Source organism: Erythrolamprus reginae, chromosome 5 (assembly GCF_031021105.1).
Source record: "Erythrolamprus reginae isolate rEryReg1 chromosome 5, rEryReg1.hap1, whole genome shotgun sequence".
NCBI classification, from domain to species: Eukaryota; Metazoa; Chordata; class Lepidosauria; order Squamata; family Dipsadidae; genus Erythrolamprus; species Erythrolamprus reginae.
The window spans coordinates 77,759,371-77,776,072 of record NC_091954.1 but is presented as its reverse complement, the minus strand read 5'-3'; the positions used below and the strand labels follow the sequence as shown (position 1 = coordinate 77,776,072).

The 16,702-nt window shown below is 36.5% G+C and overlaps 1 protein-coding gene across 3 annotated transcripts in view; it reads left to right on the top strand.

Annotated features, from left to right (window-relative positions):
- Window positions 1-16,702, top strand: part of LOC139168004 (glypican-5-like) — a 462,110-nt gene that overhangs the window by 218,114 nt on the left and 227,294 nt on the right. For 2 of the 3 annotated variants that reach the window (XM_070753249.1, XM_070753247.1), the window contains exons 4-6: window positions 2,413-2,543; window positions 6,781-6,840; window positions 7,671-7,796. In XM_070753249.1, coding sequence (XP_070609350.1) covers window positions 2,413-2,543; window positions 6,781-6,840; window positions 7,671-7,796 — 317 coding nt within the window. The remainder of the gene's footprint in view (window positions 1-2,412; window positions 2,544-6,780; window positions 6,841-7,670; window positions 7,797-16,702) is intronic. The other variant, XM_070753248.1, reaches the window with a different exon arrangement.

Here is a 16,702-nt window from a genome sequence, read left to right as displayed (position 1 = left end):
TTACACTTACCAGTGACACATTGTCATGACACAAATAGCCAACAATGTATATATATATATTAACATATAAGTGTTATTTGAGAGGAAGCTACAGTTCTGGTTTTTATCAGTAGCATTTTTATTAATGACTCAACATTATGACTCTGGGTCATTATCACCTTTCCATATCCCACCCAATATGATACAGAGCAATGACAGCTTAAGTTTAGCAATAATGTCACTGATAGCTTTTGTTGCAATTTGATAATTACTTCAGCACAGACCTTATACATTTATTTATTGCATTTATCTCCAAGGGAATGCATATGAAGGCATTCTTTATTTTTATATCCACAGCAATAACTCTGTGGAATTGGTTGGGTTGAAAATCATTGGCAGCTTGCCAGAGTATAATCTGATCCAACTTTTTAACTAGTACAGTATAGGGAACTGGCTTAAAGTTTCTTCATCTTTGCTTTCTTCTTTCTTTGCTATATTTTTAATTTTATTAAATAAATGCCTACACTTTCTGCTCTCTGAAATTCTACTCAACTCAGCCTGCTATTCAACACTGCACTAAACTGCCACTATGCTAACACAAATTTTGGAGACAGTGTCCTGATATCAAACACTACATGCCAGAAGGGGAACCTTGCCACATCCCACTTCAGTCTCTTTGCAAAATCCTTTCCTCCTCTGAGTGAAGGGAGCATTCTCTGGTTAGTTCTTTTACATTGCAATATAGATTCTCAGATTTAAAAACTAAAAGGAATTTAGGTGGTGCACAATTCGTCTTATTTGCATCTAACCTTGTCACAAATATATTTAGCCATCCTTTTTTTTAAACCATAGCTTTAAGACAGGGGCGTACATAAGAGCACTGGTGTGCCTTTCGTCCCCTGTCCAATTGTCTTTCCTTTCTCTCACTTATCATATGTATTTTCTTTCTTTCATATATCCTCTCCTCTAAGTTCACTTTACCCTTATATATATTACTACATGTCTATTTTTCTTCCTATGTATTTGTGTATTGGATGAATGAATGAATGAATGAATGAATGAATAAATAAATAAATAAATAAATAAGATAACTGTGGGAAGGGCCATAAAAAGATGGAGAATCAAAACAATATTTTGTTCTCATCATATACTATACCGGCATAATCAGAAAAATTACATTCAATAGGGACTTGGAAGAGAGGAATATAAGGAATTGGGAATAGGGATAGCAAATTTCATGCCTGTATAGTTTTCTGCCAACACAAGGTTGGGTGATAATACTTTAACTCAGCAGTGGGGAAAGGTTCTGTGTCAATGAAAAAGAATTCCACCAGCTGCAATCATTTGACCTTTGTATCACTTATTCAAAGTTTCACTGGAGTGGTTCAATTTCATTGAAATAGATCCATGAAGTGAAGCAGCATGGTGCTTTTACTTATGGTTCAGAGCAGTTGAACTCTGTTTCAGCAGCTTCTCTGGCTCTTCGTTGATCTTCTGTATATACACAGCACATACAGAGAAGCCATTTGCAAGGTAGCCAGCTGGAATGGATCAATGCTGCTTTGACATTTCATATGAAGCATGTCAACCTTGTGGCTTTACTTGTAGTTTGGGAACCATCTCAAATTAAACAATAAGATGGGTTGTGCCTACTTTGCACAGGCCTATTGAGTATGCCCATGTAAAGCTTCATGGATATATGATTACACCAGGTAGTATTCTTACTAGTCAAAGGCAGCAAAAACCCTGGAATATTTATTCTAGAATTGGATTCCTAATTTATGCCAGCCTGAAGATTGGTGCATATTGCATTGGCTTTCAATCTATTTAAGGGAAGAAAAAAAAGTTTTTCACTTTCAGCTCAGCTGAGTTTCAATAATATTCTCAGTGGATCATAGTTCTATAGCAATTTCCTTTCGTGGATTCTTCCATTAAACCGAAACGATGGCTTTCCCCAGTAATGGAACATACGATCTAGTGCAAAGTCAAAACTACAAGGATGTAATTAAAATATAAGTACCTTTTTGTTAAGTAACACTTTGTTTTCCCTTGGCCTTTCTTACTGCTTAAAGTGTTCTTACTGTGCCACTCAAAAACCAAGTGCAATCTTGATCTAAAAAATACTATGTATGGTTGTGCAGACCTTTGGATTCAAAGACAAAAATATGGATGGGTAGGAATATACCACCTGTTGACAGTTCTTTCAACCCAGGATTATACTGCAATTAGGAAAGGCAGCTGCGTGATCCTTGGAAAAGTTGCAGCTGCTTGAAGGGGCTGCTGACAGGTGCGATGTGAGTCTCCTCCAGTGATCCAAAGGACCTTTTCTCCTTCAAATGCAAAACTCTAAGCAACACTATTATGTTGTAGCTTTGTATTATGTTTGCTAGTTCTGATCTGGTGCCCTTTTCCCCTCTTCCTGTCTTCTTACAGGTAGATAAAGTATGTGGACATCCTAAAGAAAAAGAAGTGAAATCTTTGCCAGACAGCATAATTCAAGCAATGGAAATAGAGAGACCACCTCTAACAATGGCCCACTCAATAACTATTAACAATAAAAGGAGGTAACTTGAAAAGAAAAATACTTCTTTATAAATTTTGGGGTGAAACTTTCCCCAGATGATGATGATGATGATGAGAGTAATTCTGATTCTCCTACATGTCCATCATGTATTAAAGACTCTTGATTTTCAAACAGATGAAAAGCAGACAGGAAAGGGCAATCATGTTTTACTTTTTAGTAACAATAAATGAAATGAAACAAATGTATTTTAATTTGCGGAGAAGGCATATCTGTAATTAGTATTGAGTTAGATATATATTGTTCTAAATCTGTAATTAATATAGGGCAATTAAATCAAAGAACCACTGATTTCAGTAAATGATGAGAATAAAACCTTGAATAGAAAATCTGACAACAAATATTTTGATGTGTAAAATCAGTTGTAAAATTAGGATATAGAGTAGAAAAATAGCAAGGGCTGTAGCTTACACTAGTGGAGTGCCTATAGTTTTCAGATTCCTAACTAAACATACACCGATGATGAAAGGAACTGAGATAAAATCAATAGTAGAAACATGGCCTAGAGGTTAAAAGCTTAAATTTTTCAGTAATTTGCAGCCAGCAATGTAAATTAACATAAGCTCTGAATTACTGAAAGTTTGGTAAGTCCTACTTCAACCACTGACTTGGTTTCAGTTATCTTAAATTATTTTGCTGTCACTTGCTAAGATATCCGAACCAACTGCAATGAGTGATTCTTAAATAAATTGGCAAGTTGTCTTCACTGCTGTAGTGTAAATCAGCAAGTGACAGCTAAATAATTATACAGCTCAAGAAAAGGTTTTTTCTTGCCTTTTGCACCATTTCCCAAAATGGTGATATAATCAATTTCAAATAAACAAGCATTTTACTTCTTGGATTCCTTTCTTCTATCCTTATGGCTATTGTGTCTTCTCAAAATAGTAATTTCTTATTTTACTGCTGTTTGCCCTTATTTTCCATATCTTTCTAGTTTTATGAAATCTTTTTCTCTGGGACATGGCTGGCTTGTTAGAAAGTTCTGCTGCATGCTGTTCTAATTAACCATAGCTATGCATGCGATGATATATCTATTCAGAAGATGCTAGGAGTGACTGGTGTTGTCTTTCTTCAAAGCAGAAATGTATAAGCAATGTAAATACTTTTTTAAAAAATAGTTTCAATATTAAGGGCAATGCATTTTGAAATCATCAGTTAAGGGCAAAGACATTACGTACATCTTAAATCCATGACTGTGTATAAAATTTTTCATACACTTGGCTCAGGATAATTGACTATCCCTTTTGTTTGTTTGTTTTTTTGTTTGTTTTGTTTGTTTGTTCGTTCTTTCATTTGTTCGTTCTTTCATTCGTTCGTTCATTCATTCATTCATTCATTCAATTTATATGCCGCACATCTTTTTATAGACTCAGGGCAGCATACAAAAATAAAATCGAAATACAACATTTAAAACCCCAAATATTAAAAAAAAAACATTCATCCATCACACATTCATTACTACTGTCTGGAGCAGAATTTGTTGCTCAAGGGCCCCAAACCTGCCAGCAAAGCCCTGTTTTTAAAGGCTTTTGAAAGTCCAGGAGGTTGCGGGAGGTGCGAATCTCTGGGAGGAGTTGATTCCAGAGGACCGGAGCTGTCACAGAGAAGGCCCTTCCCTGTGATCTCGCCAGCTGGCACTGCTTGGCTGATAGGACCCGGAGAAGGCCAACTCTGTACGATCTAATCAGTCACTGGGACAAGTGAGGCAGAACATGGTCCCATAAATAATCTGATCCTAAGACATGCAGGGCTTTACAAATAATAACAAACACTTTAATTTTTATTTGGAGAGTCGGAAGACAATACATCTCGTGGAGTGATAAATTATATGGGTATATCTGGATAAACCCATAACAGTTCATGCGGCTGCATTCTGGACTAATTGAAGTCTGAATGTTCTTTAAAGGTAGCCCCATTTGACTGATATCTGAGTTCCTCTTTTATGTATCTTGACATTCAATAGTACAGAAGTTGATTTTATTAAATGCTTGAGATTTATCCACAGAAAGAAACAGTTAATATAACCTTAGAATATTGGTGTCAGTATTTTGCTTTCATTTTATTTTTTTTAAAAACAGCAAATTATAAAAGTGATATTCTGTGCAATATAAACATCTTACATTTTTTCCATAAGAAGTCCTGTAAACAAGGTGTAATTGTTTAAAACTGATACAGCATCTGACCCCATTAGTACTTGGATAGTATATGGCTCATCTATCAGAGCTATAAATTAGATTGCAACTAAAAAAAAAAATGCCCTGAAGATATTTGGTGAGCAGTTCTGTAACACTGCCAACCTCCTGCTCAAATTGTTGCGTCCATTTAGATATCAGGAGTTGAGTTTACGTGAGCTTCTTTATCTTTGGGGCTTCTGGGAACTGAACTGTTCTGGACATTACTAGTTCAAATTTGTAAAGTTTTCATTATTCCAATTTCTCTCTTTATGTCATTTTATTTATAGGGTAGTATATCTTGCCACAGTGACTCTGGAAATAAACAAAGTTTGAAAATTTAATACAGTTATATACATCATTGTAAAAAACATACAACACATAAAACAAAATGTACTGTCAAGACAATCTTTCCCAGGATGACCCATATACTCCAGGGACTATGTCTTAATATGAACTATATATTGCACCACTGACATAACATTCTTGGGAATACAGGTGATATTCATGCTTGTTTAAAACAGGCAAACAGACTTGTATTTATTTGTGATTCTATGTAGTTGTACCCATTTCATGAGGCAACTCAGTTTTATATTTCCTTATAAATCAGCCACTGTTTGTTGCCCTGAAAATCATTGCTTGCCCATCAACAGTACTTGTTTTCATCCACAATTCATGCTTTATGTAGTTCTCATATATAATAATAATGTTTTTAACATGACATTTGGATATGTCAGAAATAAAAAGATTTATTTTCATTACTGTATGCTTTATTTTATAATCATATCTATTTCTGTTTTTAAGGAAATAAATGTATTTCCATATGATTTAGAAAACAATCCAAATCCTCAACAGAGGGGGCATGGGGTAAAAAGAACTACCGTATTCTTCAGAGTATAAGATACTTCAGAGTATAAGATGCACCTTAGTTTTTGGGCATAAAAAAATGTCTCTGACTACCAGCATCTATCGGTATTCATCTGGCTGGCATCCTGTCAGTGTGTGAGAAATTTCAGAGCTGTTTGGAAACTGAAACAGTATTTGCTGTGTGAGCAACAAGGAAGGAGACAGCAAAGAGCATGGGCATGGCTTAGCTATGTAGCTCTTAGTCTGTGCTGAGTTGTAAACTATTTTATTTTATTTATTTTATTTTATTTATGCGATTTTTATGCTGCCTTTCTCCTTAGATTCAGGGTGGCTTTACAACATGTTAGCAATAGCACTTTTTAACAGAGCCAGCATATTGCCCCCACAATCCGTGCCCTCATTTGACCCACCTCAGAAGATGGAAGGCTAAGTCAACCTTGAGCTGGTGATGAGATTTGACCTACAGATCTACAGTCAGCTTCAATGGCCTGCAGCATAGCACTCTACCCGCTGCACCACCCCAGCTCTTTATTTAATTAATTTATTTATTTATTGGATTTTTATGCCACCCCTCTGCGAGGACTAGTCTGCTGCTCAAAATTGAAACTGAAATTTCTCTCCTTTGTTTGTGTTTTGAACATTGGAAAACCTGCTTTTGGTGTATTATATTTACTTTATGTGTTATATTATATATAAAGAGATGTTATGGAATCCTGCTGAATAAGTTACTTGTGTGTGCTTCCTGGATGTGAGTCCTTGCAGCAAATAGTGAACAGCCATGTCAGCTTCAGAACAGTATTGCAGGCTGATTCAGCCTGATCAGCTGATTGGCAGGTGGATTGGCCTCCCAGAAATCCCCAATCCACAGATCATCACCTTCTCTGTGCCTCGCGTTTTTGGCTACATTCAGTGTATAAGATGTGCCCAAATTTTCACCTTCTTTTAGGGGGGTGGGAAAGTGTGTCTTATACTCTGAAAAATATGGTAAACTGGTGGATGGACTATACAATTTTTAAAGTATAGGTTGAAGAATATTTTAATAGGAGTTATTCTTTTCTCATTTAATCCTGTGCATGTTTATCTTTTCTTTCAAATAATTTATTACGTTTTGTTTCTCATTTCTTTCTTTATTTACCTGCATTCCCTCTTTCCCCCTTGGCTATTCTCCTTGGCCTACTCCAGTTCTCTGCCTCTGAAATCTTCAAAGAATGACAAATCCAGAAGTTTGAAAAAAATGTCTCGGTAAGAATACAAAGAAGTCAACATACCTTTGTCTCTTCCTTTTAATGTAGGGTCTTCATATATTCTAAGAAGAATATATATTCATATTCTTAATATTCATTGACCAAGTGTGGACAAAGTATGGTTCTCCAAAAGTTATTAAACTATGACACCCTAAAATCTAAAACTGGAAATTACTGTTAAATACAAATCCAACAGGTAGATTTCAGAGTTTGATTTGTGCTTTAGAAATTATTTGGGACCAACTTTCCTCTGCAATTTTTAAAATATCAACATATCAACAGGATGACATAGATATGAATAGGAAACAGATTTATTTAGAGGATTTATTTACATCACGATGGACATCTGTTTACACAGTCAAATAAACAATATTGTCCATCAATTCCATCTTTTTTTTAAAAAATGAAAAATTTAAATGAAATGCTAAGTTGTTTGAATAGTTGATGACATTTCATATAAATACTATGTTCACTTAAGAACTTTTAGCTAAACATTTGGCTTTTGCAACCTATTGGATCATCTTCACTTTATTGCCTATTATACTCCAATATCTACATAAAAAGGAAGGCAGAAATAATATATTATTCAACTTCAACATTCCTTTAGCTCATGAATTTGATCAATTGACATCTTAAATATGATTTAATTTGTTCAGTTCAAGTGATGAATTAGAATTTAATGAAGTGGAAAACAGCCATCTCTTCATCCACTTTTAAAATAAACTTTGAATCTTTGAATCTCAATTATTGCATTATTAAGAGGAAGGAAGAAATAAAATTATAGTTAATGATTTTTTTTTAAAAAAATGTTCTGTATTTAATTTCTAGGGAATTTATCAGTTATATGAAACGATCCAGAACTTTTTATGCGTCTTTGACAGAAAGGCTTTGTGATGGAGATCTTGTGATGAAAGACAGCAGAAGTTGCTGGAATGGCCAAGATGTGGTAAACAGGTAATTGTAAAAGATTTCTAGAAGAGACTAAGCTTGAAATTTATCTGTTTTCACTTATTTGTCTAGTCTGATATTCAAAAATATACAGTATTTGAATGTATTTATGGATTGGGAATACTACTTCATGGTGCTTTTCAATTCAATTCAATTGATAAGATACCAAAAAGAGGTATCTTATACCCCATGTTGTAGAAGTGTGTCCATTTGTGTGAAATTTGAAAGATCTTGCTTCTTCATATGATAAATGGCTTCCAACAACAATATATTTGGGTAGAAACGTTAGTGAAACTCTGAGTCTATCACCAAGACAAGACAACTTCGATGACAAAATTGTGACTCAGTTTTTTTCTCAATTTATATTTAAAGAGTTCTTCTGGATCATAAAGTTATAATGAAAATGATTTTTAAAAAACCTGTTAAAGGGGAGAAAAGGCATATTAGCTAAAGCTTCTAAATACGTTTACTGAAAACAAACATAGTGTTATTTTAGTTGGTTGGAAAAATGAAATAATTTGTTTTACAATTTTTGTGAGAGCTTTATTGTTCCCCAGTTGAAGACTGAAATGGAATACAAGGGCTAAGAGATGAATAGAGTAGATAAAGAGTGGCAATCTATATTAATCGTTTCCTTCATGGAATATTCGTTATTTTATAGCCTTTTAAAAATGAAAAAATGATATTATTATCATATTTATTTAAATGTTTAAATGCCCAGCAAGCATGTTCTCTCGATAATTTACAGTAAAGCATACACAAAATTGGATTCTAAAGGTCAAATACAGATTTTGAATTGGATCCAGAAATGGATTAATGTGGCAAATAGGTTTATATGGACCAGGAGCAAGGAACAGTTTAGTTTGTTCTAATTTGAACTAACTGAACTGATACGTGGAGATGAATTATCATTATTAATGGTCAGCCAAGCAACAGATAAGTTCACAAAAGGAATAGGCATATGACAAGTGTCTAGAAAGGGGGCCTCCCTAGTTTCTTGCATATTTTAATATTTTCAAGATAAAGTTAAAGTTAAAATTACAGCTAGTACTTATGTATAGGCATCTTGTCTGGAAGGCTTGCCTTCAAAGGTTGATATTGCAGAAGAGACGGAGTAACGACACGGACACAAGAGCTGGATTTAAAACTGGGTCATTTTTATTAAAATAAATTTGCATAATTTATTCTATTAAATTAGCATAATTAACATAACTAAGTATGACCCAAACAATGGACCTGCAGGGTCAAACAATTGCTTCCGGGGCGGAAAATGACGTCAAATAAACTTCCTGGGCAACTTATGGGCATAGCTCCATGCTAGTCCAGGTGAGGGACCCCTCTCTCACCTGAGACCCTGCCATGCACTTGCATGTGGGAGGTCCCGCCGGCTAACCCCTACCAGGGGACTTAAATGTGCGGGACCCAAAGACAGGTTCCCCCCAACTACTCAGGTCGCCAATACCACAAGGTTGGATAGAACCTGTCAATCATCCCCAAAGATGCCCAACGGAGAACACGCAGTTGCTAAACCACTACCCAATCTTCCGCCCCTAACCTGCCTACCCAAATGACCAAAGGTAAGCCAATTAGACTAACAGGTGCAAGCACCCCCTAACCGCTTATCCTTCTCCCCAGTGTGGAATAGGCGAAAAAACGGTTCGGCTAACAGGCCAGACCGCAAAAAATTCCTATTCGGCCCCCTAGGGCAACCCATAATAGCACACTGAAAATAGGGAGGGCGGGCAGGTGTCTGCTCACGACGATGTCCGGGCAAAAAGGCTGAGCCCGGGCCTGCACGCCTTTTTATAGGGCTGGCAGGCCCCGCCCAGACACATCACGATCAGGCCATTCTGGCCTGATCATCGGCCGAAGTCTCGCGATCTCGCGAGACTTCAGCCGAAACAACATGGCGGCTACGCCATCTGTCCCATTGTCTGCCCGGCCCTCCTGCAAAAGGCACCGGCAGGTAAGTCCGCCGGCGCTATTTTAGAATGTTTTCCAAAGGACTCCATATGCAATAGCAATAATACTTGGACTTATATACAGCTTTTCAGTGCTTTACAGCACTTCCTAAGCAGTTTACAGAGTCAGCCTATTGCCCCAACAATCTAGGTCCTCATTTTACCGATCTTGGGTGGATAGAAAGCTGAGTCAAGCTTGAGCCAGTCAGAATCGAACTCCTGGCAATTAGCTGAAATAGCCTGGAATACTGCATTCTAACCATTACACCACCACAGCTCTATGATACAACACAATGTCTTGACAGGTTGATAGTTTTAATTCACCAACATTTAAAAAAATGTTCTAATAAATAGGCAATGGAACTGGTTAAATGGATGATATGATTTGAACACTTGGAATCGTTCAAATGACTTCAAATTTGAATGTTTTTGGAGGATTTTGGAAGTGGTGGCAAAGCATCTACAAAGTTGCATTTCTAGATAGTTAAGATAATCAAGATGTAATATTACAATGCAAATCTTGCTGTATCACCATAAAATTACAAATTAGTTATTTTCAATGAGTTGCAAATAAAGTGAATTGCAAACAAAAAGTGAAGAAAAAGTGATAGGAAAATCTATCAATAAACTACTTTGCCTCTTTGGTGGAAAATATGAATCTTAGTAGATAGCATTTGGAAAACAATGTATTGTACTATGCATACAATTAGAGAGTAGAAATAATTCTGTTTTGTTTTTCAGCAACAGTACATTTCAGAAAAACAAACACAATCCTGTGCTCTAAATGTTAGCTGTGAAAGTTTTATCCCAACAAAAATTTCTATTTCCTGTTTAAACGATCACAATATTTGTATAGCTTTTATTTTAATATTCTTTGGAATCAACTGAAAACTCTTCTCTTTCCCTAAGATCATCTTAAAGATTACTTATGCTATTGCTCTGACTGATGTTTGACTACAATGAATGTGGGCTTAAAGTATAAATTTTTAAAAAGAAAAATGGAATTTTATCCACATGAAATATAATTCTTAACCCAGTAATGAGAAATGGGGATATTCAGGCACTGAGAAGGAGAATATTTGGAAAGGAAAATGGATTGTTTATAGTTTGAGGAAGTCTTGGAGAAAGTTATGAATTCTTCTTTCTTTAACAGCTCCCTTTCTAAATTTCTAAAGCCTGGTAAGCTTTAAGCTCTCTCAGTGGTTGCAACAGCTGCCACAGTCATACTCACCATGCTCTATGCAACACAACAAATTCAGTCTAGTGAAGATTTTATTTTTACAAAATCATCATAATCTCTTTTCCCCCAATTTTCAAATTAGAAACATAGAAACATAGAAGACTGACGGCAGAAAAAGACCTCATGGTCCATCTAGTCTGCCCTTATACTATTTCCTGTATTTTATATTACAATGGATATATGTTTATCCCAGGCATGTTTAAATTCAGTTACTGTGGATTTACCAACCACGTCTGCTGGAAGTTTGTTCCAAGGATCTACTATTATTATTTCAGTAAAATAATATTTTCTCATATTGCTTTTGATCTTTCCCCCAACTAACTTCAGATTGTGTCCCCTTGTTCTTGTGTTCACTTTCCTATTAAAAACACTTCCCTTCTGGACCTTATTTAACCCTTTAACATATTTAAATGTTTCGATCATGTCTCCCCTTTTCCTTCAATAAATTGAAACTAATATATTCCCTTAATGAGTTAGGGCAAAGGGACCCAGATGAATGATGTATCATGAAATTCCTGCTGAACTGGTATCTAACTTGGTGTAATACTTATAACAAATGCATATAACAAACACTGTTTGACCTCTCTATTTTAATAAAAATCATTTCTGTCCCTGGCGGCATCAGAACATGAAATTCTTACCTGTAACAATCCTTACATCTGTGTCTTTCTGTGTGCCGTTTTGCCGTATGTTCGCTTTCCAGATCAATTTTTGAACCTGTTTGCTGCAGATTTGGTTATGTACATTTAACTTACCAGAATAATGTAACTTAATCAGACAAAGGATTGCTTTAAATAAAGGGTCTTTGTTACTTGACATTGAGGTGGCATATATTTCACCAAGGCAATCTGATTACGGGCTTAACAGTTACATTGAAACTCAAATTGATGTATCTTAGAATCCCATTTTTAAAGTGCAAACAGTAGTTATACAGCTGTTGCAATATGATCAAACAAGTAAGGGCATTTTTCATATGAAGCTTGACATGTTTTAAGCATATGTTTTTGAGCTATTGGATATTCAGGCTAAATGAAATTTTTGAATTGGCTTATGTGAAGCTGCAAATGAAACACCTTTTCAAAATGCTTCTGGGAAACACAACTGTTACTCTTTGCTAATAGATAAAATACCAATGATGCCTGCTCTGCCATCACTCAGCATGCCACATATGTGATACATATACAAGAATTACTTTCATCAAAGCACAGAGGGAATCTAATACTGAGGGCATATTTCCAGCAGTTTCTGGTAGCTGCAATTTTGAGTAGTGCAGAGAACTAACATATACCACCTCTGGCTAGCCCCAGAGTGGGGAGGGAATGGGATTTTGCAGTATCCTTCCCCAGGACTGGGGTGGGAATGGAGATCTTTCAGTATCCTTCCCCTCTCACACCTACCAAGCCATGCCCACCAAGCCATACCCACAAAATTGGTAGTAAAAAAAACGGGATTTCATTACTGGCTTGTTTGCTTACTTTCCTGTTACTGAGGATTGCAAATAGTCTGAATTTAGATTCCATTAATTTCTTATGGTAAAATAGCAAATGATGCCCTGGACTCCCATGCCCTCCATGCCCAAAAATTGCAGTAGTAATAATTCTGTTTTGCAAAATAATAGCAACAAGAGGTTCTAGTTTCAAAAAAAATGCCAGATGTCATATTCATGATTGCATCCTGATTTTTTACTGAATTTAGTGGAACTAAATTTTACCATTGCCTTAGGGGAACAAAGAACAATTAAGGCGACCATCCAATACCTTGTTAACCCAATTGAGTTATTGCAACTTGCTTCTGAATAATCAGAAACAGTAAATCAGTCTGGATTTCATTTTTTAATAAATCCCTAATTTAAAAAATGCAAAAGGCATTGCATGATGTAGGGTATGAATATCTTGAATATAAGGTTATAGTATGTGATACAAAAGTACGGAGAGATAAAGTGCTTGATATTAGTATACAGTGTTCCCTCAATTTTCGCGGGGGATGCATTCCGAGACCGCCCGCGAAAGTCGAATTTCCGCGAAGTAGAGATGCAGAAGTAAATACGCTATTTTTGGCTATGAACAGTATCACAAGCCTTCCCTTAACACTTTAAACCCCTAAACTGCAATTTCTCATTCCCTTAGCAACCATTTAAATTATTACTCACCATGTTTCTTTATTAAAGTTTATTAAAAAAAATATTTATTAAAGGCGGATGAAAGTTTGGCGATGACGTATGACGTCATCGGGCGGGAAAAACCATGGTATAGGGGGAAAAACCCCAAAGTATTTTTTAATTAATATTTTTGAAAAACCGTGATATAGCCATTTCGCGAAGTTCGAACCTGCGAAAATTGAGGGAACACTGTATATATATATATACAAGGCAAAGGCTGCAAGTTCAAATCCCATATATATACAAGGCAAAGGCTGCAAGTTCAAATCCCAGTGAGAGGGTATGGCTAGCTGACGAGACCAGAACAAGGCCAAAATAGATCTATCACCCCTGAAGATTTCTTGGCAAGTTTTTTGAAAGTGATTTGCCATTGCTTGTTTACTCAGGCTGATGAAAATGACTGATTCAAGGTGACTTAGCTGGCTTTGTGCCTGAGTTCGAATCATAACACTGTCTTGGTTTCTAGCCTGATGCCTTAAGTATTATACCAATCTGACTTTCTAATATAAATTAGGTTAAACTATTTTTCACTGCCACTTTTAAAGCTTTGGCCTTAATTTCTTTTCCTTGCCATTCTTTAGTCCCTTTCTATGTTTTATATAAGGTAGATACAGTCTCTCCATAAAAAATAATAGTGTAATAGTGTAAGTTTTAAACATGCTGCTTTAACTAAGATAAACTGAAAATAGGCGAAACCCTTGTTTTAAAATTGCTTTAACTATTAACTTCATAGTGGATCCAGAACCTTTTAAAAATTAACAAACAGTTTTGGATCTAAAGCAGGGGTGAAATGCTATCGGTTCAGCATGGTCCAGGCGTACCAGTAGCAGCAGCTGCCGATAGTTCAGAGAACCGGTAACGGCAGCCGTGCGAGACTCCGCCCACCCACCAGATGCAATCATTTCCTTTTTATTTGTGAAACGCAAAGCGCATGCTTGTGAATCACTAGGGAATGTAAGTAGATTTCAATACTTAAAGGCAGGATGATTCGGAGTTTGTATGTCATATTTTTTAAATGTTTTAAAAATATAAGAGTCATGGAAATTCAATAGAAGTCCAATTTAGTCATTCCATAGGCAGAAATGGATGGAATTTTTTCTCATCTTGTAAAAACTGAGGGTGTTTGTGTCTACCCCAGATAAGTTTCTGATCTGATCTTCAATCCCTGTTTTGAAAGCTAAGAAAAAAGAGCGTAAATTCTCCTTTTGCAGTAACTGATATACTATGTTCCTGCAGGAAAATTATATATTTGAGCCCTGTGTTGTATGAATCAATTTCTGAATAAGGGATCTCTATGAAGAACTGAGCTTTCTATTCCTGCATGGATTTGTTTGTTTGTTTGTTTATACAAGACAAATATTTTACTTCACATTTTATATATAAACTAATGGACCACTTATATTTTATATAACTATGACTATGTTCATTTAAACTGAGATGAATATGAATGATTCTGATGAGTTAATAATAACCCACTTAATGACAGCTAATGATTGTACAATGTAGCTTTATATAGTTTTGCAGGGTCCTTGGTGATTCTTATAGTAAGACTCTTACAGTCAGAAAAAGTCTATTGTAATATTTATAATCTGCCTTATTGAAACACAATGGACAATGTCAATGAAATTATAGCTCAGGCATCAAAGGGGTCATTGGTATATGTGCCTTGATATATTATTTATTTATTTATTTATTCATTCATTCATTCATTCATTCATTCATTCATTCATTCATTCATTCATTCATTCATTTATTTATTAGATTTGTATGCCGGCCCTTTCCGTAGACTCGGGGCGGCTCACAACACAATAAAAACAGTTTATAACAAATCTAATAATTTACAATTTAAAATATTAAAAAACCCAATTATTAAACAGACATACACACAAGCATACCATACATAAATTGTATAGGCCCGGGGGAGATATCTCAGTTCCCCCATGCCTGACGACAAAGGTGGGTTTTAAGGAGTTTGCGAAAGGCGAGGAGGGTAGGGACAGTTCTAATCTCTGGGGGGAGCTGGTTCCAGAGAGTCGGGACCGCCACAGAGAAGGCTCTTCCCCTGGGGCCCGCCAACCGACATTGTTTAGTTGACAGGACACAGAGAAGGCCCACTCTGTGGGACCTAATCGGTCGCTGGGATTCGTGCGGCAGAAGGCGGTCCCGGAGATATTCTGGTCCGATGCCATGAAGGGCTTTAAAGGTCATAACCAACACTTTGAATTGTGACCGGAAATTGATCGGCAACCAATGCAGACTGCGGAGTGTTGGTGTAACATGGGCATACCTAGGGAAGCCCATGACTGCTCTCGCAGCTGCATTCTTCACGATCTGAAGTTTCCGAACACTTTTCAAAGGTAGCCCCATGTAGAGAGCATTACAGTAGTCGAACCTCGAGGTGATGAGGGCATGAGTGACTGTGAGTAGTGAGTCCCGGTCCAAATAGGGCCGCAACTGGTGCACCAGGCGAACCTGGGCAAACGCCCCCCCTCGCCACAGCTGAAAGATGGTTCTGTAATGTCAGCTGTGGATCGAGGAGGACGCCCAAGTTGGGGACCCTCTCCGAGGGGGTCAATAATTCCCCCCCCAGGGTGATGGACAGACAGGTGGGATTGTCCTTGGGAGGCAAAACCCACAGCCACTCCGTCTTATCCGGGTTGAGTTTGAGTCTGTTGACACCCATCCAGGCCCCAACAGCCTCCAGACACCGGCACATCACTTCCACTGCTTATCTTCAGAATGTTTATATTCATGAAGAAACTCTTCTTCATACATTAAACAAACAAACCATATCTATATTTCACTCATAAAATTCTCTGCATGTCAGTTAGCTATATGAAAAGAGAAGGCCCAATTTCAGTATCACTGATTAATCACATAATTTTAAAATTATAGAAATACTCCATTATATATTACCATTTAAAAAGTTCCCCCTTTAGGCCATCCCAGAGTTTAATATAACTTTAAAATACCCTTGCTTTAGAACCTACAGTACTGTGAATCCCAAGATTGGAGTGTGATGCAAGACTTGAAACTCCTAGGTGCCTATATCACTTGTACACCCAGCACTTATTATTAAGCAACAGTTAAAACATAAGATAATTCCATTCAGTTATTAGTTATTTCTAGAGCTTGGGTGGTTGGGAAATGCTATTAGCTTTTCCTTTCATAAGTAGAAACAGAATTAACACTTATGCAAGATGTGTTTCTGCCTCAAAGAACTCCAGTGGAAACAGCTACAAATTCTTAGATTTAATTTTATTCAGTTTCAAGCAAGTACAGAATGTGCTACAGCATTCCCACTTCTCTCTCCATTGCTTTTAAACCAAGCATCCACTTAATTTCCAAGTGGGCTGAATTAGCTAGCTTCATATGGTGGCCACACATTGAGATTTGGCAAAACACCCAAAGCTTCCTTATCACCCACAGAGGCAGCTGATTGTAAGCAGACTTTCCAAATGTACAAAGAGATGTCTATCTAATAAAGACCATTTCTCTATCATCTCCACTTTGGCTGTAACAAATTGTTTCCTGGGCCCGTATACCTACATTT